Source organism: Cyprinodon tularosa, unplaced genomic scaffold (genome assembly GCF_016077235.1).
Source record: "Cyprinodon tularosa strain WSP-4 unplaced genomic scaffold, ASM1607723v1 ctg228, whole genome shotgun sequence".
Taxonomy (NCBI): domain Eukaryota; kingdom Metazoa; phylum Chordata; class Actinopteri; order Cyprinodontiformes; family Cyprinodontidae; genus Cyprinodon; species Cyprinodon tularosa.
The window spans coordinates 646,661-671,419 of NW_024038851.1; the positions used below are offsets into that span (position 1 = coordinate 646,661).

Consider the following 24,759-nt stretch of genomic DNA (forward strand, 5'->3'; position numbering starts at 1 on the left):
AAACCCTGATTTACAGGAGTAATATGCACCTGATTTATTTTTTACCAGCCTTCCTCTTTGTTTTAGTATCACAACTTTTTTCCTCAGACAAATGATGATTGTGATAGCTCTATAATTGTGGTTTCCAAGCTTTTGGCCAAATGGGCCAAATTTGCTTTGTTCAAAGAAGATTTTTTTTGTTCTTCTTTCAATTGAAAATACTTGTATATTTTCATAATTTATGTTATTAAAAATATCAGCATAAATTTGAATTAGAGCTGAACAATAAATCATGATTGAATTAATCATCATTTAATTCAGTAATCGATTAATTGTTACCTGAAGTATATCAGTTAATAATAACTGAACTTTATTGATCTCACATTGGAGAAATTTACCTCTGCATTTAACCTATCACCTTGGGGAGCAGTGGGCTGCTATTGTGCGGCGCCCGGGGAGCAGTGTGGGGTTAAGGTTCCTGCTCAGAGACCCAGAGTGGCAGTCTGTGGGAGTTGGGCTCGAACTCAGAACCTCAGGATTCCAAGTCTATGCCCTAACCACTAGGCTGCCACTCCCCTTATAGAGACTCTAAAACATGCCTTTAGCTGACAGAGTTACCCATTTAGAGCAGTAAATATTCCAAAATAAAAAAAAATATATATATATATAAACCTTTTGTATTTAAAACCTTTAAACCTTTTGTCAGTATGATCTATTCAGAACTCCACAAGTGGAAAAGTTTTAGCTAAAATCTGTAAAGAAATCTGCTATCTGATTTATTAATTGATTAATTTAGAAAATAATCAACAGATTAATCGTTTAGCAAATTAGTCATTAGTTGCAGCCCTAATTTAAATACACAATATTTTAGTGAGACAAACAAATGCGTCAGGTTTTTGCAGGAAATCCATCTGTAAGTTATTGTAGACTAAGATTCATGCGTCTTGTTATTCAGATTTTCATCCTCAAAAGCATATTTCTTGACAAGAGTTGATTGACGTGGGTTCAGAAACATGGCAGAAACAAAACAGCATTTTTTGAAAAAAGTCTGAAAAAGATTAATGTTGAAAATGCTGAGAATATTAAACATAACATTAATATTTTTCATTAAAGATCTGGATGTTTTTAGTTCCATTTCTTGTTTCACGCCAAAGGTGCATTGCACAAGTTTAAAAGTTGATTTATTTTTTCTTTCCCATACATTGAATAATAAAAATATAATATTAATTAGATATTAAAAGTTAATTATTTACTTATCTTTTATTTATATTTCCCTGAGATGTAACATAAGCTTTTATTTTCTGCAGTTGCCTCTATAGGCTCCATTAGTCACTTCATTAGAGAGTGATTCGGACCCAATTTTTCTATTATTCTACACTACCGTTTTGTGTCTCTGCTGCCATTGAGAGAGAGAACTACTGTAAAAAGATCAAAAAAGACCAGCCACACAGGTGCACCTCAAACGTTATCATAGACTTTACACAAGAGGAAGAAAATAACATTTTTCTAGTGTGGCATAAAGGGCCAAGTTGGAGTCTGACTGGCGATGGGATAAGATCAGAGTACGGTAAGTATTGGGGCAGTTTTCAAGGGAACTCAGCTCTGCCCTGGGCAGGAGAAAAAAAACTGTAGTTGGGCTTGTTTTTTCTAAAATACTTATCAAAAATATTATCAGTATTGTGAACAAAAGACCTGTGTAGTCACAATGGCAGACGGCAGGTCTTTCCTCCTCTCCTACGCATCAGGATAGTGCTGGTGTCATCTTAACTTATCACCAAAGGGGGCAAACTTCTTCAAAAACTTTGGATTATGTGCTATGCTTCTTAAAAGGAAAGCACATTAAGCAGGAAACATGACTAGAATAAAATAAAAAACAAACACTTCAAAAGCTCCTAAAAAAAACAAACAAAAATAAATTGATGCCCAACTGTTACACCAATGCTGAATTCAGGTTTAGGGCCATGCAAAGCCCTTTGGAGGTCCACATATAGCCCAAGTCCCACGCTTCGGGCAACCCTTCTCGGAAAGTGTGTTTTCTAACTAATGTTAATATTTCTTTCTTGGAGGCCAAAGGGTTCCTGGGTGTGTTTGTAATAATATCGTTTCTCCTGCCATCCTGTCAGGCCCAGACGGACAGAGATGAGCTGGGCTGAGGAGGACTGGACTGTGGGCCTCTCGGGGAGGGTCCTTCAAAAAGTAAAGGAGCTGCAGGTCCTTAAGGATCGACTGTCCAGAGAGAACAAACAGAAACAGCTGCAGCTGGACAACACTCATACCAGCCTTGAAAAACAAACAGCCAAGGTAAACACAGATGTGCTTATGTATAGCTCTCATTTACATTTTCCTAGCAAAATAATCAGTTTGATCTGTAACATATTAGTAAAGTAATGCATGCGGCATTAGATGAGTGTTTGTTGAACAGAAAAAGGGGATCTTCCCTTCCCTCCTGTTACTTTTTTAAAAACTATTAAAAATAGAAAGCTGGCTCCTTGGTTTAATGCAGAGCTTCGCACTCTAAAGCAAAATGCTAGGAAACGGTAGAGAAATCCCCCTTCACAGGCCTACGGGAATCCTACCTAGTCTGGAATAATAGTTTACTGCTGTATAAGAGGACCCTTCGTAAAGCAAGAACAGCATTTTTCTCCTCATTAATGGAGGAGAATAAGAATAATCCTAGCTTTCTTTTTAATACGGTTGCCAAACTCACTCAGAGCCATAGCTCTGTTGAACCGTCCATCCCACCTGCTCTTAGCAGTAATGATTTTATGGGATTCTTTATAAATAAGATTGATCTTATTAAAGATAAAATCATTAGCACTCCTCTATCTATGATTGATTTATCTCTGATGAAGCTGGTGAAGTAGCATCTGAGGTAGCCATAGAATCTGAACCGCTCTGATCCAGTTGAACTTTTAGAGTTAGCAAAACTATTGTCTTCATCTAAGCCTTCAACTTGTACCTATGTTAGACCCAGTTCCAACCAGGTTATCTAAGTAAGTATTCCCTTTGATCTCATCCTCCATTTCAGATGTGATTAATCTCTCCCTGTTACAGGGATATGTACCAAAGGCTTTTAAGGTAATTAAACCTTTACTTAGGAAACTGTCTCTTGACCCAGATGACTTGGTCAGTTATAGACCTATATCCAATCTTCCTTTCTTATCTAAAATTCTTAATAAAGTAGTTTGACCACTTAAACCATAATGAACTTATTGAAGAGTTTCAGTCTGGCTTTAGAGCTCATCATAGCACTGAAACAGCTCTGGTGAAAGTCACTAATGAAACTCAAATGGCCTCAGATAATGGACTTGTATCTGTACTTGTCCTGTTAGATCTCAGTGCTGCATTTGATACATTTGATTTCTTTTAGAAAGACTTGAATATTTTGTAGGAATTGAAGGACATCAACACCTTTGTTTATAGATGTTGGAGATTGGCCTGTTTTCCAGTGTCCTGTTTCTCTGTCTATGACTGGCTGGATGTGTTCTGTTTGTCCTCTGACATGGGAGCTGGCTTGGAGCTCATCTGCCTGGCTGTGTGTTTCCTGGACGGGGCCGCCTTTTACAGTTGCCTTTCCTATCTCTGCTTCTTTCTGTATTTCATGCTCACATTAAGCCTGGTTCTGCTGGAGGTTTCTTCCTGTTAAAAGGGAGTTTTTCCTCTCCACTGTCGCTACAAGCATGTTTAGTGTGACGGATTGTATTTGAGTCAATGAGTCGATGCAATGAACTGGTTCTCCTTAGATAAAAAACTTTGAATCAGTTTGGTTGTATGATCTGGTTGTACTGTAAAGTGGCTTGAGATGACGTGTTATAAATTGGCACTAAATAAATAAACTGAATTCAATTGAATATTCTCCCTCTTTTTTGCCCAAGTATGAGGAGGTCCGTGGGGAGCTGCATTTTGTACAGAGAGAGCTCCAAAGTGTTCGGGAAGATGCTAAGGCAGCTGTGACCAGCAAGGAGCGCTTGACACAGGAACTTCACACAAAGCAGGCCCAAGTATGCTCTTTGGAGGGGCAGCTAGATGCTGCTCGTAACCATAACAACCAGCTGAGCCAAGAAATCAAAAGGTCAGCCTGAGTGGACTGCATGGTTACATTGATATTCCCTTAATGTTTAGCATGTTTATATTGTTTATGTTGACATTAAAAATAGAGTTGTCAACATGTAAAGTCAAGTTTAACTCCTACAGTAAATCTTTCTGTTAAACCCGAAAAGTGTGGCCCGCTTTTTATGTTTACTTGTCATATAAGTGCCTTTTGCAACAATAACAGCTGCATCTTTTTTCACTTTTTCCATGTAAGACAAATAGCTCCTTTGCTTTCATCTGATCAGATCATTTTCCTCATGTTGGCTTTGTTCCCTACGTAACTTTTAGCTGACTGAAACCAGACTTCTTCTAACAACCACTTTCTTCCTCTTACCTCTCTGCAAAGGCCAGATAGGTGAAGTGAAGAACTAATACTTATCTTGTTAATTAACATAGTCTCCTTCCTCCGGTGGCTCTCTGCAGCTCCTCCAGAGCTACCACAGGCCTCAGCTGATTCTTTTATCACTGCTATTCCCAAGCTTAGCAATTTAGTTCAACAGCCTTGTATTGCTAGTTTTGTGGTAGAGCTGGCCAATGCAGTGACATCTGTGGTTGTAATGTAACTTAATGTAAAAGTTTGAAGCAGTTTCAAGCAATGTATATTTCACTGTCTGTACTGGCGGGTTTTGCCTTCAGATGAAGCTCTATGATATCAGAAATAAGTTAATCTCTTTAGTAATTTGTGGTTTAATTCAGTAGAACATTTTTCATTAGGATCCTTTGTTTTTTGTTGTTTTTTTTTCATCCCTGTGGGTTCTTCTGTTTTCCTGCTTTCTGTTTCACCACCATCCGTCTCTCGGTGGCAGGTTGGAAGCTGAGTTGGAAAAACTGCAGAACAGCAGCAGGCTCTCAGATACCGCTCTGTTTTCCACACCCTGTTGGAGTGCATCCTCACCCTGGGAACACAATGGTACAGTGCTTAAAATTTATGACTCCTTTGTTTGCTCTATTTAGTGATTCCTGTCCATTTTCCTTTCAACTCATGCTCTGTATGATTTATTCATTTAATAGTAAAACCACAGAGATTCCCAGCTGAGGAGAGATTAAAAATAAAGTCCTTCAGCCTTCCCACCCCATTACTCTCTGGGGGCTGCTGTGTTTATCTTTCCACTGTTTGGTTACTCGCAGCTGTTCCTGTTCTACTTTGTCAATATGTTTTAGGCTCTAACTTCAGCCATCATGTTCTGTTTTTGCCCTACAGGGAGCAGACAGGAAGAGAGATCGGGGCAGCGGGATGAAGGACAGAGACATCATATCAGAGTAAGTACCAGCTTGTTCTTCCACTGAGCTTTCTTCAAATCCTGAAGTCCTGTGGAGCTTAGCTCGTCTCACTGGGAGGATTTGGCTCTTCTCATATCAGACAACCAGAACTTCAATCCCTCTTTGTTTATCTTTATTTCCAATCTCATCTTTAAATTACAGACTTAGTGTACTAATCAGCTCTATTCCCCCCATGTGGTCCAGATGGGTTTGTCTTTAGTACAGCTTGACCTGCTGTGACTATTCAAACAGAGTACCATAGCGTTATCTGTGGTCTTACAGCTGACTGTGAAGCAGGTTCTAGCACAGCCATTTTGAGCAAGTTGCAACCAAAGAAAAGCAGTGTCTGATATTTAAAATGACAATCTCAAAGTGTCACAGCTGCTCCAATAGATAGAGAAGATAAATTCAATGCAGCCTGTTTCCAGTGTTTGTATGATCCTCAGAAGAAAAGCAGGCAAAGCAGCAGCCAGAACATCACATAAGAATTCAGAAATGTAAAGTTATCACATTGGCTCTGTTAATATATAAAAATTAAATATCCATATTATTGTGACATGTAGATAAAGGGATGTCAAGTTAGTTGATTTATTTACTGAGAATCATCTGCTACGCGGAACCACAATAACTTATATAAGGAGGAGAGTTTTGGCAAGATGAGCTGGAGAGGCTCTACAAAATCCAAACAGTGCTCCTCATGAAGATTTAAAAATAGCAATATGTTTTGGAATTCTGAATGAATTATTGTTATGAAGAATATGTCCTGTTAGCTCTGATCTGAGCATCAACCATGGCAGCAAACAAGCGTATCTTCAACTTTTATAACTGTTCTCTGATTGTAGCTGATATTAGGACTGATAAATTATCTGTAGCAGACATTGTGTTGCTTTCTTGGCAAAACTTTATAAAAATGTATAGATGAAGGGACATTAGGAATATATCTATATATTCCTACTAAGTTCTTTAATTTATTATTGGACTAATTACTATTTAGCTCATTTGACTGTGGTTATGCTCTGGGAGGATTTGGGATTTAAGATGCAGCTGAATTAGGGATGCAGTTAAAGAAAAAAATTTGAAGTTGATTGATCTTATTAATGGACTAAAATAAGCAGCCATTTTCCTAAAAATCTTACTTTTCTCCTGCATTAAACTGAACTTTACATACGTTAAATTAAATAGATAGCACATTATCATATTTTAACAATTTTTGTTCAAGCTGTATTACATTACGACTGAACAAACAAAAGATGTTTTCTTACACAGTATTAAAATTGTTTAAAAGAAACAAAACATTAGGTCACTGAATAAAAGAGATGATTTAAGATTTCAATGTACAGAGATATCATTAAAAGATAATGTATGTCGCTTTTACACACTGTGAGATTGTTTGCACATTCATTATTCATGAAGGGGACTATTTTTGATATAGGGCGTTTTTGTGTATGTAAAAACTTGGCTCTATAAATTGCATCAACACAGAAGTGTCCTCAATCTACCGTGCTTTTTGTTAGCATTGTCATGATGTTACAAAGTTCAGACCCAAATGCAGAAAACAGAACAGAGAGACCAGGGAAACGTTTTGGCGGGTTTTATCAAAGAAGTAAAACAGAGGGAGAAGTGTTGCTCTGAACACTGCTCAACTGGAACTGTATAGTGAGGGGAAGACAAAGCGGTTAGTTCAGGCTCAGTGGGGAATTTGACTTATGAACTTGGAAAAGAGGATTTGGTTGCCGACTAACGTTTCGAGGAGAAGTTGTAGAATCCGTGACTCCTGTCTGTGTGCCGTGGTTCCAGTGTTTGTCTGATTCGGTGGAGGGCGGAACAGGGTTTGCTTCATTATCTCCATTGGCAGTGAGTGTATCTGCTGCATAGATAAAGTCACTTTTTGTCATAGGTTGTGAATCATTTAGTAGTGAATGGTAATTGTACACACAATGAATTTAAAATCATGCCAAATATTAATAAAGCCAGATGGCATGTATGGTGGTATAGTCCTACAAAATAGCAAATATATCTCCCAGTTTAGGAAGGGAAGGAGATAAAAGGCAGATAAAGAGACTCCCTGTAGTTTTATTGATTAAGATAAGTAGGTGTCTGCTTACTGTGTTTATCAGTGAATAATACTTCAATTTACTGCTGGTATAATAAAATAAACCAAATGATAAAAGCATGTTATTTCCTAGCCAAAATCCTTTTCATATTTATTTCATGGTGCATTTTTTCACAGCAGAAATCTATTTGATTTTTCGGGAAAGAATTTTATCTGGATGTCCAAGTCTAACTTAAATCTGAATGAATTATTCAATTTTCAAAAGCTATTGAAAATGTAAAAAAATCCAAGTTTTTTTGTTTCTTTAAAGAAATTAATTCCTCAATTAGTTCAGTTATTCCTCAATGCCTTCTGTTTTCTTTCATCTTTCCAATCTAAATTCTCTTCAGCAGCGGCTCCAGTTTTCAGACACCGGAACTTCTTCGCTGCCTCGACAGCAGACCAGTACACCGCTCCGCCACCCATCTGAGCAGTCAGATATCTTTTCCACACCCTCGGCTGTGTTTCCATGGGAACGAGATGACAATAGACCTGCATCCAGGAGACGACCTGTGTCGTCCCCCCAGATACCGAGCCCTGAGGTTGTGGCACAAGGTCTGGTGGAGCGGAGTTTCGAACAGAAGGTCCACAAGACGGAAACAGGCGGTAAGTAAGAGTGTTCACCAGCCATAGCTGTTTAGCTTATACATCCAGCTCAGATTATCGTATTTATCCTGAAAAAATATTAAAAAGTACCCTGGATTACTACAAAGATTAGATTACACCGAATTCTTCTTCTTCCACTTATCGTTAACATGTATAATCCTAAACTTTCAGACAGAATGCATTGGATTTGGATTAGATTTAGAGTTTCATGTAAACAGATCTGTCCAAACAGGTTTTTAGGTGCTGTTTAAATTAGCTGGCATGTATGTCTTATACTGAGTCCGCATGACTCCACCAAAAAATGTTGCATAAATAAATAAATTGTGTAGAAATCTCTGCCTTAGCCAGACATTCCTCCCTATCCCTAAAAGCAGCTTCATCAGACATTCACAAACACTCTGGACATCTCAGATCCTGATGTAAGACCTTCCTTTGTCTCAACTCCTAAATGTCTTTATGTGTTTGTTTAGAGGAGGAAGCAGATGGTTAAGTGTGAAAGAAGACATTGAGCCCTCAACTGTTGGGGCATTAGTGGTTTTATTGTGTTTTATGATCTGCTCCTCTCCATCGAGCCCATTTTCTGTAGAAAATGCATTATGCTGTATCACAGCTGTGTTTTGCTTCCGATCTTAACATTCAGTCTCATCCAACTATGCATATTTTATGGGTATTACATAAAATTATGCTAATTAATTTTAACACATTGCAGAATATTCCTTGTTAAAACATATTATTATTATTAATGCTATTACTAGTTTTTTCAAAAAATCAGCCATGTGTTTGTCTTTAAAGCAACCTCTATGGATTCACCCAGTACAGTATATGAAGAGCTTTTGATGCTTTTTCTGCTTTGCTTTTGAGTTACATCTTCAACAAATCAGCATTCAAGAAAATGGGAATGACTACTGGACATTCGGCCAGTTTTTCCAAACAGCTGTTATAAGTTGTTGTTTTCCACTCATCCATTTAGGACTTGGAAAATAATACTTGTGAGCAAACTTCCACTGACACATTTTCTTTAAGATATTGTTAACTTTCAGCTAAAGGCATCAATGTTGTCTTTAATTTTGTAAAAAAGTGAAATGATCTACTCGCGTGGACGATTGCTGATGATCTTGGTGCTTATATCTTAAACAAAATGATTCCTTGTTTGTTGAACCAGGACAGGACTAATGTATGCATACATTGTTTATATGCATAATACAGTGAGGTAAAGAAATAATAAAAATGACCAGTTGTTGTTTTCTTACATCTAAAATGACGTTTTTAGTCTTGTGTCGATCCAACAGTATCTTCATCAGAACTGCAGAGTCGTATCTTGGCTCTGGAGGACCGGCTGTCTGAGAAGGTCGGGAAGCTGAAGTCCATCCAGAGCGAAATGGGCTTAATGAAGAAGGAGCTCGCTGCCAAAGAGCTAAGCCTGCAGAAAACGCAGGATGAGCTTAATGCGGCACAGACACGGGGAATCCAGGACAAAGAGCGGGTAAAAACTAATGCCTGATTACTACTACTGTCTACACATCAGTCATAGATTTATTTATTAATTTATCTGAGCATGATTATTTAAAATGCCCTTTTCCCATATACCCTGTTTATATATTACAGCAATTTATTCTTTTGATCTAAATCTCTCAATTGCATGTCTAGTAATTGAGAGATGACGAAAACAAGTTAATAAATATGTTTTCCTTTTTTATCTTTATACATATCAGTTTTCTTTTAAAATCTAAATAACTTTAATCTTTTTAATAATTAGGCTCACAGAGTAAAAATAAATGACATAAATGAAAATCCCTTTTTTATTACCCTACAAAGAGAGGTCTCCTTCTTTTGTTCAGGGATGTGGTGCTTTACGTCAACAGTAGAAATTATTCTCTTGGCTAAAATGCAGTAACTCATTTATAACATAATTGATGAAAAACATTTAAATGATCTGATTTCTTTTCCTTTTCAGGTATTAGAAGCAGAGCACAAACTGAAGCAGCTTCAAGAGGAGCTGAAGTGCCAGAGGCAAAATGCAGAGAGCAGTCGGCTTCAGCACCAGCAGCGCACCAAGGAGTTAGAGAAAGTGCATCAGAGGGTCAGACACGAGAAACTGAATCTGGTCAGGTCTCTCTGTTCCACAGTGCAGTTTCACAATCAGCTGTGTGTTTTGGATTCAGGATTTAGCAGAGCTTCAGAAGGAGAGGCAGTGTCTTGAAAAACAGCATCAGCAGGAGGTGAATAAGCTCAATCAGGAGCTCCAACAGGCCAGGACACTTCACAATGCTCTGCAGGCTCAGGCTGACAAGGTGAATACAGACATAAATTAAAGAGAATGATACACATCAACAACACGAGCTGATCCTCTCAAATAACACATCCATATTTGTTAATATGAGGTTTGTATCAACAGTGGAAACTGCAGAGCTGCATGACTCTGTTTCATCCAACTGCCCTGTTTTGTCAGCCGTTTCCTTTTACTCTTTCCAACCCTTTGCCCTTTCTTTATTCAGTCTTCTTTCCAACTTCTTTCAATTGTATTATTTATACCTAATGTCAATAAATGTTTTTTTTTCTCCCAAACTTTCTTCTTGCCTGTTTCTGCCTTACTCTCTTGCTTTTTGTGTTTCCATTCTCCCACATTCTGCTCCCACTGTGCTTCGTCCTCTTCTTATCTCCCCTTGGTCTGTCCCCAGTGGAAAAACAAAATCAGCAAAGGTAACAAATATATGACTGCTTTGCTTTCTAAGTTCTAGAATAAACCCAAAACCTTTAAGATTTTGTTTGGATGCAATGGGAGGGAGATTATTAATGTGTTGGTTTTTTTTTACAGCTTCGTAGTTTTTGTTTTAAAAAAGACTTGGTATTTAACTTTACCAGAAATTAAGTTTCTTATTGGGTGAAACCCATCTTTGGGTCACAAGCGTTAAACAGTAGTGACTGTTTCACACCAGCTACAGTCAAGTCTAATAAAGTGCTGCTATAGAGAGCAGATTACATTTGCTGCCACATGCTAAGAGCTTGACAAAATCCAAAAGAAGTAGCTTAAATATTGTTATAAAATCGAATTTCTTAAAAATAAAAATTACATTTTATGCACCAAACTGGCTGATAGTTGTTTGGCTGCATAAAAACCTTTAAAAAACAAAAGTCAAATGTCTTTAATCCCATTGATATCCGATTCCCTCAGTGGAAGTACATTTATTTTTTTCCAGAAAACTGCCAGTAGAAACTGAAATTTAAGAGAAGTTTACTTTGACAGGTTATTATTAATGGGGTTCTGTAAAGCTTTGAAATGCCTTTTCCTGGTTAATTAGTTCTTTGGTACACATATTGAAATATTCAGCCTAACAACAACAACATAAACACAGCATGATGAAGAGAGTAACAAATATAATTTAATGCAGGTACAAACTAACAATACCGGTTTGGTAGGTAGTGGATCACTTACATGCAGAATGTAATATTGTGCAGAACTCTTGAGCTCCCGCTCTTTCTTCGTGTTCATCTAAATTTTTTTAGTTCTTTAATAACTTTGATGTTTTTTATCATTCAGTTCTAACTATCAGAAATTTTATGCATATCTGTAGAGGATCTTAAATGGCTCCCTGATAATAACAGATGCATCGTCTTGAAAAATGCATCATACTTCACAGTCTAATCTTTTTGCTCGTTAGCTCTTTAGTTCAGGGTATTTGTGCAAAAATCTTCTTCAAACTGTTATTTGGGGTAATGACTGGTGTAACTTCAGCAAGACAAACTGAATCTTATTCAGGCTGTCAGTGAAGACATGCCTAAAGATCAGATTTAAAACTTTTTCTTAGGTTAGTTATAATATGTTGACACTGTGTTGACTCAAAGAGCCTTACAGGCCTGACAAATGAGTAGAAAAAGCTGCTTAAGTCCAAAGGAATACCTACAGAGAGCAGGATGGACTGCTGATTAAACTTAAAGCAGAATTATAAGAAGGTCTGGCTCAATGCTTTTGTACAGTACTGAAATCCTGCTAGTATTAGACAATGTTTCTGCGCATGGACATGCCAGCAGCTTTGTAGAATCATGTTAGAACTGCAGAAGTGTCTTGCAGAGGTATTAGTTCACCTTAAATCCCTCCCACATTTTGTTATGTCACAACCCAAACATTGAATATGTTTTACTGGGATTTTTTGGGTCAGACTAAAATTTGAGTATAATTGTGAGTTGCAAGGAAGATGATCCATTGCTTTAAAAATCTGCAGCTTATTAAAGCTTAGAAAGTGTGGTGTGCATTTGTAAAAAGCCAACCTGAGCAATTAAAGCTCCGACTTGGTGCTGTCTGCAGGACAGTTTTTCCTAGATTTATTCATAAAATAGCTTTATTGTATTTAGATCTTTGCAAGTCAACGTTTAGCTCTTTCCTCAAATTTTCATTTGGATTTAGCTCTGGACTTTAAATAGGCCAAGCTTACTAATAAATGAGCTTAAATTGCATCTATTCCAGTGTAGCCCTGGCCGCTTATCTACAGTGGTTGTGTTGCTGCAAGCTAAACCTGTGCCCCAGTCTCAAGTATTTTCCATTCCCTAACAGTTTTTTTTTTTGCAGAATTGGTCCATGTGTAGTTCCATCTTTTCTCCCATGAATTCTGACCAACTTCTCCGTTCCACCTGAAAAAAAGCAGCCACCACAGTTTTTCTCTGCAGTACCGGATAGTTATTTCTGAGACAATTTAAAAGTCATCTGTTTCTCACCATTTTATTTTGGACCAGCAAGTAAAATCAAAATAGGATACACTGATGTTTCTGTCTGCTGAAAGGGAATGAATGCTTGCACCATATGCCTGCTTATGTTAGCACTATTTGCTGTCCTTCTCTCATCCTGATGAAAGCAACTAAAATAAGAGCCTTTTATCAATCAAACACTACGTTCTTAAAGTGCCCTACTGATCTTCACCAGCTAACGCCTCATTTATTTTCTCACCCAGCTGTCTCTGCAGAAGCAGGCGCTGGACAAAGAGCTGGATGCTCTGAAGCAGAAGCTGAAGTGGACCGAGGAGCAGCTGAAGGAGAGCCAGAAGAAAGAGGCCCAGACACAGGCCAAGCTAACGGTAACACAGCGGAACAAAGCTCTGCTCCAAAGTCTTGTCTGTCTGCACCTGCATAGGTCGGTTATTCATTATTTAAGTGTGGAGTTTAACGTGATCGGCATACATTTTTAAACAGCATGCCATATGTCAGCCTGGTCACTGGACGGCATCTGAAGCATGAATTAATTATTAGAAACCTCTGGCCTCTTTTTGTGTTTATTAATGCTTCAGCCAAAACAAAAGTAAGATTTTCTAATTCTAGGCTCAAAAGTCCAGCTGCAAAAAAAGGTGAATTTGTGTGTTAGCTTCCTGTAGGTCCATATGGTAAAAGTCTGTCACTGATTAAAAACTGCAGAGGCAGCACAAACAAAGTGTACCAGCATGACACACTGTACTACTCTCTAACTTGTTTGTTCAGGTTGTTTTGTACTTGTTAAATTCTGCCTCTGTCTAGTTTTGTGCTTTCTTCCCACACAGCATTTTTTTATCTGCAGAACACCAGTAAACATGTAGATCTATGTAGTTATCACTGGTTCTAAAGCTGAATGTTTAATATGCTCTGTGGACTCCACAAGTTGGTTTGATTGACTAGATTTAATCCTCCTGTTTAGTTGTCTTTTTTTGTTTCCAACCCTGGTTTTAGGAAGCAGTGCGGGAGGCTGAGGGTGTGGCAGTGACTCTAGAGCAAAGCAGGAAGAGAGAACGAGCTCTGGAGGAGGAGGGGAGGAGGCTGCAGGAGGAGCAAGCTGACACCCTGCGTCTTCTCAAAGAACTGCAGGGTAAGAAGAGAGCTCTTAATCCAGAGAGGCTGTTCAGCAGCAAGAATAACTGAATTATTTTTAAATGTATTCCCAGCTACAAAATGTAGTGTTTTTATACTGGGATTTCATATGATAGACCAACACTATTTAATTTGATAGGTAGAAGTGAGTGCTTGATATACAGAATCAAGGTTTTTTCTTTTTCTTTAATCTCTGCAATAATCAAGTATTTCTTCCAAGAACTCTTTGGTTTGTTAGAGAACACGAGTAAACAAACAGCATTCTTAAAAAAAAGAACAGAAAGGAATAAGCTTAAAGTAGGCAGACTATAAACAAGAACTCGCATCTCCTAAAGCACTGTTTAGTCTATCATCTGAAAATAGAGTATGGCCCCACCGCTGACATACCAAGACATTGCTTTGCTCCTAATCTGATAGACCACGGCTCTGCTGGCATACAAACACAACAGGGCCTAAAACTTGTATGTGTAATCTTTCCACTCAAAGGTTATGATTTAACAAGCTTGGAGTGAAGATGTGTGGTCCCTCATGTTGAATCAACCGATGCATATGCCCATTTTGAGGACATGGGAATACAGCAGAATTGAAGCTCAGACATTTCATTTCATTTTTTATAAAATAATCAATTATGATTGATGTCATTTTTAGTATCAGCATTACAGAATAAATCATAAGTATACATGAGGACCTGTCAAAGAAATAAAAAGGCCAGCAAGCAGATCAAACCCTTCATCAAAGTGAATTCAACTTACCTTCTAGCTTCCATAATTTAAGCAGGAGAAGAAAAAAAAAACATTCAGCTTTGCTTCAGCAAAAGATGGTTTTGAACAGTTTTGACTCAAGGTGCATAAAATTAACAAGCAACCACAGAAAAAAAGAATAAAAAAACCTTAATAACACAAAGTGTTTCTTTCCACTTTGCGGTAACACGGCTCTCTGTTGGTCTATCTCATAAAAGCCCAGTAAGTCATGACCATATTTGAATTTTAATGTTACTACTGTAGGAAACATTTAAATACTAAAGAGCGGCTCTGTGTTTGTTGTATTCCCCCCTCCAAGAAATGTATAACTTCAGAATAGTTTAGTTGGACACATTATAGTAATTCTGTAATGTTTAGCCCACAAAGGATCTTCCTGAAATAATGTTCACAGGTAAACACTTTCTCATTCTGCTGCAAGGTGGCTTTTTCAACATGGCTGTCATCTTCATTTACGTTTGAGGTTTTAAAGATAAAGAATAACTATGTTTTAATCTATAAAAACTGTTTGTGTTTCTTTCATACCCCAGAACAAAAAGCCTCTGCAGCATCTGCTCCTCAGCCTGCCCATTTTGGTGCTATTGGACAGTCGTTTTCCTCCCAGTCCTCGTACGCTCAGAGTTCTCGAGCTACAGCACAAAGCAGGAGGCCCGCAGCTTCCCAGTCGGAGCAGAATAGGGATGGGAGCAGGGCGGAGATTACAGTGGCGTATCCTTCCGGCAGAGAACCTGGGGAAGGAATCGATGCTGAGCAAATCACTTTCAACATTGCAAACTCTGAGGGTTTACAGAAACCAGGCCAAAGAGGAGAAGGTGATAGAGAGGTAGAGAACAGAAGTAATATCCCCCTCAGTACATCGGCAGACTTTGACAGAGCAAAAGAAGTTGAAAGCTCACCTGTGGCAGAATGTCTGATTTCATCTAAAAGTAAACAGTGTCCTGATTCCGATCAGCGAGTTTCATCTGTGGACCTCAAGAGGGAGAACGACCTCCTGCGCTCAGATCTCCGCGATGTCCGTGAAGAACTCCAGAAACGGTTGGAGGACCTGGAAGCTCAGCGTCGGGCAGAGACGGAAGCGAAGACCCGTCTCAAACAGCTCAGTCGCAAGCACTCTAACCTCGCAGCTGAGAGGGATGAGAAAGAAAAAGACCTGAAGGCAAAGCTGGAAAATGAGAAAGCTGAGACTGAAAGGCTGAAGAGGACCGTTGCTGCTTTGGAGGCAGAGATGAAGAGAAGCAGAGAGAACATGGAGAAAGAGAAGCAAGAAGAGGAGGAGAAGCCGACACAAAACGACAGAGAAATCGAGCTGATTGAACTAAACATCCAGCTGAAAAATCAGCTGTCAATGGTGAAAGCTCAGCTGGCCTTAGAACGAGAGGAGCGCGAGAGAGAGGAAGAGGAGAGAAACCAAATGATAAACACTGATGCAGATGTAAACACAGAGCTGAGCCTGAAACTAGCAGAGATCATGGTTGATGTTGAGGAGCTCAAGCACAGAAGAGAAGAAGACTCCACAGAGGACGGGAAACTCTCCACTGCCAGCAGCCCTCTGCCATCTCTACATGACTATGAGCTCAGCTCCAACACCATTTGCTCTACCGACAGTCTCCTCTCTTCACCAGAGGAACACCTCCTCTTCTGTGAGACCACCAACCAACGCAACACCCTCCTGTCCACGGAAAGTGCACACATTCTCCACCTCAGTGAGGAGGCAACCCAAGACACCTCAGATAGGACCAAAATGTGTCCTTCAGCCCACCAAGGGGATCAGACACAGGTGGTGGAGGCCCTGCAGAAAAAGTGTATAAAGGAATCTGAACGAGCTAAAAAATTCAAAGATAAATTTGAGGCCCTGCAGATTCAGGTACATGAGGATGACTGTGTATAACATACAGAAATATTGTGTTACTCTCTAAAATAATCTTATTATGAATGGAAGGTTAAAGATACTGTTAGTTAGATTCTTAACTGCATTTCAAATCATGGTTTAAACTATTCCTGTATTTCCTCTGTGAAGCTCAGAAATTCCCATTTGAGTCATTACTACAGAGTTCTAAAGTCCCACTCAGGCTGGAAATGTAGGAAATATGTAAAGTCAGGGCTTTTTAAAGTTGATGAACACTTTTTGAGAGAATATCCAGGAATTGTGGTGATAATGTTTGTGATAAAAGGTTCAGAACTTAAAGCTTTACTCCTCTTCTGCCCTCACAGGTAACCCGTCAAACCAAGGAGCTGACCACTGCCTTTGAGAAGCAGAGTCTGCACATTGTAGGCCTCCTGGCTGAGCTGCAGGAGAAGGAGAGCACCCTCTTGAGGCAAGGGGAGGAACTTATCCAATGCAAGCAAGAGCTGAGTGTACTAAAGGAGCAAGAAAACAAGGCAGTGAAACAGACACTGTTAACTGAAGAGGGAGAAAAAGATGAGAAGTTTACAGGGAAATTGGAAGAGCAAGAGGAGGCTCCGACTCCTGTTCCTCCTTCAGACTTTAAAGTTCAAACTGATGAAGTTCAGCCCAACAGTGATGAATGTGATGCTCAAATGGCTCCACCTGTTGGTAGTAAAGAGGAAAGTGCAGCAGTAACCTCTGGAACACAGCCTCAAACCTCTCCAGACATGGGGAGACTATGCGGGTCTGTCTGCGAGGTGGAGCAGGACCCGTCCAGTCAACAAGGAGAAAAAGTCGAAGTGTTTACAGAGCTGTTCGCTCTCAGGCAGGAAAACAAGCTGCTGCAGCAGAGAATCCAGGATTTGGCTAACATGCACACCAGAGACCAAACATCCCAGACTGACGGCGAGAATCGAAACCAGACAGAACACCCAGGTCCTGCATCCTGCTTGGCAGGGCAAGATGTACTGGAGGTGATAAAGGAGGCAGCGCCAGACAAGTTACTGGAAATGGATGTGAAGAAGACTGATGATGAAGCTCAGGATTTAGAACGACACGAGAAGAGCAGCATGAGTGAGGAAAGAAATCCTGAGGAAATGTCTAATATTCAGATAAAACATCTGCAAGAACAGGTACTGAGTGTAAAGTCAACACCTTGTTCTCATAAAGACTGATTTCACTGCTTCTTTATTCTTTGAAACCAAACATTTAGTGACTTATTGTGCTCTTTGTAACATAGAAGCTGGAAAATATTCCAGGACAAAACCCTAATCCCTTAACTTTTAGACTAACTGAAGTATTTTCTCCGTCTGATTGGCATAGAATGCTGTTAAAAATCCAGCCACTTCAAAATATTTTTATCTTTTTAATAAATTTTTGCACTTATGGATCAGGTGGGAAATACAGTTGCTTAGTAAGATCCACAGAAAACAAATCCTGTTCTCTAAAAGTGGAAACTTGACTAAAAATTATGCTGTTAGGAGGACAGGAAATAAATCCATAGTGTAATGTTTGTTTTATGTTAAACCAGTTGGAGGGTTCTGTTTGCTGAAAGTTGACGTCTAAGTTAAAATAACTTGATTTTAAGACGTATCCATTTTGTCCAGCTGGAGGTGCTACAGAGGAGAGTCAGGACTCTGACCGAGGAAACCCAGACCCAGGCCCAGGAGCTCACTCTATGGAGGCTATCCTCCCAACCAGCCTCTGCAGTTCAGCAGCAGCTCACCAACACAGACGATGAGGATCTGTCACAGATTCCTGTTTCCGGGCGTTCCCAGTCGGCTCAAAGCCTGGTTCAGAAGAATCAGGACGTCCTCACCATCATCAGGGAGGATGACTTATCTCTCTGCTGCTCCTCTAACAAACTGCAGGGCCGCATGCTGTTCTCCAGGTAAACCAACCATCTTCTGCCACATTTGTAGTAAATATGTGATGGTCTACTGTCAGGCTTTTTTTGATATCTTAGATGTTTATTATGTTTTTAGTTGTTTATTTTGTTTTTTCTCCCTTACTGTTTACACTTGATCACTCCTACACTAAAAACTAAATTTCATTTTGTATAAACTCTGTGTATACAAAATGACAATACAAGTTGTCTGAGTCTTATTAAGTTGATATTTTTCTCTTTTTTCAACATAAGGCTTCAGAACGGCAGCCTTCCTGAACCAAAGAGCATCCGCTCTTCTAAAAAGGCTCCGCAGGGATACACACAGAACACATCCAAGTTTGACCAGGTGATTTAGTGGTCTCTCCCCTTTTCCTTATTTTGTTAGGTGTCAGCACCTAATCTTAATTATTTGAATTCAACTTGAAAAATAAAATATGTGAAGTGCTTTATAGAGCTGCCTGCTATTGCAGTCACAGCCCTTAGTCTTTTATTATGTTTCCAGTAGCTTTGCACGTACAGAGCTGATAATTCTGTCCATTTTTGCTCCCAAAACAGCTCAAACTCAGTCAAATTGGTCAGAAAGAATCTCTGAAGCATCACTGTTTGTCTTGCCACTGATTATTGTTTATGGTCTATTCTTTGACTTGGTCCTTTTAGGACATAAATAGATGTTTATCTAAATCTTTCTATTGTACCTCGCGTTGTATGTTTGGGGTTCATCTTTAAAAGCAAATCTCTCCAAAATGATTAAACTTCCACAGCCTCTGGCAGGTATTCTTACCTGATTTCCTCCATTTGCATTTATCTACACATCAACTATAACCTGATCCTCTGCCCTTTATGAAGATAAGCATCCATCTATCGTTATCCTGTCACCACCACATTTATGTACATGTATTTTGCCTATAGACTAAAATATACACTTTTTATCACTTCTGAGCTCTCTGTTCCATAGCAGGAAACTGAAACCTCAGTAGTTTCATGCTGATGTATGTATAAGCCTGAAGCCTATTTTCCTGCATTTACCTCGGTTTCGAACTCGCTCTGTTCTGTGAATGTGCCGTCAAACGTATTAATCCGACCTAGCAAACAATCAAAGGGTTATACTCTAAATTGATTTTTTGGATACTAAAAGCGACCAGCGTCCAGCTCAACTCAGGCACCAATGGCAACTCCAGATAAGGTAAAAAAAATAATAATAATAACCCTGTTAAATGCGAGTGCAAGCTACGAGAACAAGGAGAAGAGGGCTGCAGTTCTGTGTTTTGACTATAGGTGGCAGTACCATTAGGAAACTCTGTAAGACATTTTTAAGCTTGGTTTGATGACAACTGGTTACACTGGTTTTTATTTGGGGGAAAGCGAAATAAAAAGAGTTGAAGATATACATATATAAGGGATGTACACAAATAATCAAATTATTAATGGTCCATTAATTGTTTAATAGATTATAATTTGTTCCAGTTAATTAATAACGTCAAAAGGAAAGGAATTTCCACCAGTGCTTTATTATTATGGCCGTCCACTAGAGGGTCTGCTGTTAATACTTAAGCAAAGTCTCAACATTATTTACAAACAAATTGCAGAATGAACTTTATGCACTGGTGTTTGTTGATATAAACAGTTGATAAACTCATTAAGTTATCTACTAAATAGCGCCTATTTATCCATGCTGCTTGGTTTAGCAGCATAACTTATCTGCTGTGTGTGGAAGTTGAGAATTTAGCCCCTCCGTCTTTCAATGGGGATGGAGCTCTAGCAACAATAATTAGCTTGTAGCTGTCAGCTTACTGACACAAACTTATTATATGTCTAGATGTACTTCTAAAACATGACTACCTACTTGATTTTAATATCCACTGACCACAGCTTCACAGCCAAATAGCACTCAGATAGCCGAAAAGCAAATTAAGACCAAGTGTTTTGATGGGCCTGGTTTCAGCAACACACGTAGCAGCACCGAATTATGCTTTTCTAATGAAAGCCAACAAGCCACTGAATCGACTGAAATCCAACTCATTAGCAAAATTCTGATAATTTGCACTTGTCAGGTTTAAGCACCTTAAACATCATACATACATACATACAGGGAAAGAAAGAAGGCACAGAGACAATTAATTTAGTTAACTCACGAGGAGAGTAGGAAGAGACTGCGGAGTTTACAAATCTCCAACCCACTCTGCCGGTCTTCAGCTTTCTCCTCGCTATTTATTGAAGTCAGGGGGTGTCCCTTATTACACAAGCTGAGGTTTAACTAAGGGAAAGGGAAACAAAATGATCTTACTTTTAACCTCGCACGTATGTTAAAACAAAGCATGTGGTTGTTTTACAATTGAATTGTTCCAAGAACACATGTTTAAAAGAAACATGTAATAGAGGATGTTCAGGCCTCTTTTACAACCCAGCATGTGATAGAGGATGTTCAGGCCTGTTTCACAACCCGCCCGTCGCATGACCTTTATCTGGAACGATCTTTAGCAAGAGTTAATAAACGATGAATCACACATTATACATCATAATAGTTCATTAGTACACAACCCATGAAACACAAACGGAGTATAAATAAAATCTTTCTAACAGCACTGATCATCCAATAAAGCTGAGAACCTTGCTGATTGGACAAACAGTTATTTAGATATGCCTGTGCATCTTAAAAGATCCATCTTCCTCTTAGCTTTGTATATATAGTGTGTAATTACAGTGTGTAAACAAAGAGTGCTGAAAAAATAAAACTTGTATTTTTGTAACTAAATTTATAATAGTATTTCCTATTTTTTATCATGCCAAACTGTTCCAAAATGGCACAGTAGGGGTCTCCCTTGATTTTTGTTCAATCCAGTCATCTATAACTGCTCAATTATGGAGTGCTGTATGGACATTTAACATGCTACATATGTAACCTAGATGTTGTAGTCACAGTTAATTTCTTTTTTCCTTTGTTACCAGAAAAGTAAGAGGTTTTTTATGTAAAGATCTGATTTTTTTTCTTTTTTTTTTTTTTTTATTCAAAAGTTGTTTTCTGGCCATTTAAATCTAATTTACTCGGGCCCAGAATAATTTAATTTCAGATTTTCACATCAACATCATCCTCCAGGCCCTTTACGTCAGTTGATAACAAGATTAGCCTTTTAGGCAGTGTACAGTTTGAGAAAGGCCTTTTAAAGTATGGCTTTTTTGGAAAACGGTAGAAAAACAGAGAACATTATACAAAACGTTTGTAACATGATTGAAAAGGACATGCCAGCAATAAGCATGATTATTAAATCTCCCTTCATTAGAAACCATGTTTCACATATTTTATCATCTTTTTTTATACAGAATCACTTCCTGCTTCAGTCTATCTTTTTTTTTTAGGTTTAATGATGTTTACTAATAAGAGCATTTAATTTTATTCAGTCACAATTGAATACAGCTTGAGCAATAAATTGATTAAATACAATGGTGTATTATAATTTTCTGAATTCAGCACATTGTAAAAAAATATTTAGCCCTCTGGTTTGTTAAGAAAACGGCTGCTTATCAATTTATTGTTGGTTGATCTCTAAGATCGGTCGACCTTTTTAGTTCATTTATCAATCATTTGCATCCCTATAGGTTTTTAATTATTTGTTAAAAGAAATGTACTAAATGTGTGAAACTGTACATTACACAATACTGTGTATTATCTTGTGTTTCAGAGTCATGGGAGTTAGATAAATAAAGTCCATTCTGGAGAAAAAAATAGAACCATATGTTTCTCATATTAATTTGATATTTAATAATAATAATATAATAATAATTATAATAAATTAAACATGTACAGATTAATATAACTGAATCCCTAATTTATTGTTCAGTGAGTCATTAAGCATGCAAATATCTTTGATGCTCTGTAATAAGTTGTATTTCTATGTGGCTCCATATTATGCCAGCCGTCTTTCTATCTGGATCGTTTCCGGGAAACACTGACCAACTTATCTGTTTAATTGCTTCTCTTCTTTGAGTAAAACAGTGCAGGTTAAACGTTTCACAGATTGTTTTTTTTATTTATTTATTTATTAATGCATTGTTCTTACTGTTATACAGGAATCAGAGAAAGAGAATCAGGAAATAAACCTGCAGCAGCCAGAAAGTTGTCCAGAACAAAACAAACTGAGTAAAGATGCTGAAATCATCCAACTGTCACCACAGAAGATTTCCCAAAACCACGCAGCCAAAGATCTCCCCAGCTTCTCTGGATCAAGTTCAACCAAGGTGGAAAACTGTTACATGGGAGCAAAGGAGGCCATGTTGAACTGTGGAACGGATAAAACAGGCACCTCCACTAACTCTGATAACAATGATGTAAGAGTCGAAGTTGTGAGTGTTGGGAGTCAAACTGAGAACAGTTTGCTTTCTAAAGCTTCTGCAGCCACTCAGACTGAGGAGGATTTAGATGCTGAGGAAAAATCTGTGGAATCTCCTCCTGCTTCATCTGTTTGTTCAGCTGAGAAGGCCGAAACAGGCGACAAAATGTTGCTCTCTAGCTCCTTTCCCATCCCAGCTGATCCGGCCCGACTTGCTGAAAGGATCCGTCGCAACAGGACGCAGCTGTCAGCCGCCTTCGATGATACAGAGTACGAGCCATACGGCCTGCCAGAAGTCGTCATGAAGGGTAGGGAACATTACTATTTTTTTCTTTAAATAATAAAAAACAAATAAATAATACATTTATAATGTCCTGCCACATTAAATGCTTGATTTTCATGTTTGAATTATGAATGCATTTCTGAATTATTAGAATTTTTCTGTTTAATCTGTTTAATTAGAGTTAAGCAATATATTTTATTGCATTTAACTATATGTATTTCTTGGATTTTGGTCCTAAAGGTCTTAGTGATATTTTAGTGCTCTTTACTGCCCCAGAGTGGTTAATGTCTTTATTCAAAGATTTAGAGGAAGACAGTTGTTTTTTTGATACCAAAAAAACTTCTTCAGCTGTGGTCTAAATACAGCCCAAAATTTGAGGAACTTGATTTTAAAATATAGTTTAAGAGATTTAAGTTTTTCACACTTGAACAGTTAATGTTCTGCTTTTACAGTTTCTTCTCAATATTTATTAACAAAACATAAACATTCCAGCTTTTCAAACCCACCCTGATCTTTTTTCATTCAAATTTTCCATTATTTTTTCGATCATTCACCATACTTAAGCCATCTTTCCCTATTTCTTATTTTTCCTTTTCTTCTTCCTAAACCTTCAGGTTTTGCTGACATCCCCTCCGGCCCTTCATGCCCTTACATAGTGAGAAGAGGTTTGTTAGGAACGGTCCAACCTCTGTCTGAGAAAGAACGCCAGGAGGACGAGGAGACGGACTAGAAGAGAGTATCAGGTAGCATAAAGAACATTGCTAACATTTTATATATTATTTTAGCACCAAGCAAAGACAATCTGTTTTATACTGAGATAAACAAAAGTTGATTTTGGGCTTTTAAGGGTACTTTAGAAGTACCGTATTGGCCCGAATATAAGACAATTTTTTTTTTTTTATTAAAAATGATGTAAAAATGTGGGGTCTTCTTATATACAGGTTGACAGTTGTCTGTGGTCGCTACATGAACGCAACAGGAGAGGCGCTAGTTATTTTGTAAAGCCAGTGACCTCACTGTGGCTGGGGTCATTTTTTTTTTATCACAACAGAGGAAAAAGTGACAAAGATGCTACAAATGGAGAGTGGCTGCTTAGAACAGATTGGATCAAAAATCAGTCAAGTTTTTCGACATTTGAGGCGGAGTAATCACGGCAATTTTAAAATAGTGGTGGTCAACGCAGCGGAGGCATCCAACACCTGTCAGGCAGCAGAGAAATACGGAGTTACAGAGTGCAGTGTCAGAAGATACATTCAGAAAGACAAGAAAAATGCGACCAGCAAAAAAAAAAAACTTATCAAAGTGTTGCAAGATTTCAATTAAATGTCATTAGTGTGTTGTTGTTGTTTTTGTTTTTATTTCATTGCATACATCTTTCACTGCAATATTATTTCAATTAAATTCTTACCACTTCAATATCAAATAGTTTCCTTGAACCAAATACATTTTGTTCCTAAAAACTGGTCCTGGTAAGAGGAAGGGTAGTCTTATAATCAGGGTCGGCCTATATTGGGGTCAGTACCGTTATTACTTTTTTGTTGTTTTTTTTTTCTTTTACATATAACATAAAGCAGTGATCCATCAGTCTGGGAGAATGTGGAAAATGTGCTACTTAAACAACAGAAACAATATCAGTTTGATTAGTAAAAACCCAGATAGCCAGAGGACCCTTAATAATTTACGCAGCATAAATTGAATGAAACCATTTATATTTATTCCTTACCTATTTAAATTTATGTTTCCTCTCTGCATTCAGTCTTATTTC

The 24,759-nt window shown here is 38.2% G+C and overlaps 1 protein-coding gene across 2 annotated transcripts in view; it reads left to right on the forward strand.

The window, feature by feature from the left end:
* si:dkeyp-115e12.6 (centromere protein F) overlaps positions 1 to 24,759 on the forward strand; it is a 30,194-nt gene that overhangs the window by 3,150 nt on the left and 2,285 nt on the right. Inside the window, exons 2-17 of one of the 2 annotated variants that reach the window (XM_038286546.1) lie at positions 2,103 to 2,280; positions 3,855 to 4,051; positions 4,878 to 4,981; positions 5,273 to 5,331; positions 7,774 to 8,029; positions 9,319 to 9,512; positions 9,984 to 10,109; positions 10,192 to 10,320; positions 12,973 to 13,095; positions 13,718 to 13,853; positions 15,144 to 16,477; positions 16,825 to 17,631; positions 18,106 to 18,389; positions 18,639 to 18,732; positions 22,452 to 23,019; positions 23,609 to 23,737. In XM_038286546.1, the coding sequence (XP_038142474.1) occupies positions 2,119 to 2,280; positions 3,855 to 4,051; positions 4,878 to 4,981; positions 5,273 to 5,331; positions 7,774 to 8,029; positions 9,319 to 9,512; positions 9,984 to 10,109; positions 10,192 to 10,320; positions 12,973 to 13,095; positions 13,718 to 13,853; positions 15,144 to 16,477; positions 16,825 to 17,631; positions 18,106 to 18,389; positions 18,639 to 18,732; positions 22,452 to 23,019; positions 23,609 to 23,724 (4,689 nt within the window). In that variant the 5' untranslated portion in view covers positions 2,103 to 2,118 and the 3' untranslated portion in view covers positions 23,725 to 23,737. The remainder of the gene's footprint in view (positions 1 to 2,102; positions 2,281 to 3,854; positions 4,052 to 4,877; positions 4,982 to 5,272; positions 5,332 to 7,773; positions 8,030 to 9,318; positions 9,513 to 9,983; positions 10,110 to 10,191; positions 10,321 to 12,972; positions 13,096 to 13,717; positions 13,854 to 15,143; positions 16,478 to 16,824; positions 17,632 to 18,105; positions 18,390 to 18,638; positions 18,733 to 22,451; positions 23,020 to 23,608; positions 23,738 to 24,759) is intronic. The other variant, XM_038286547.1, reaches the window with a different exon arrangement.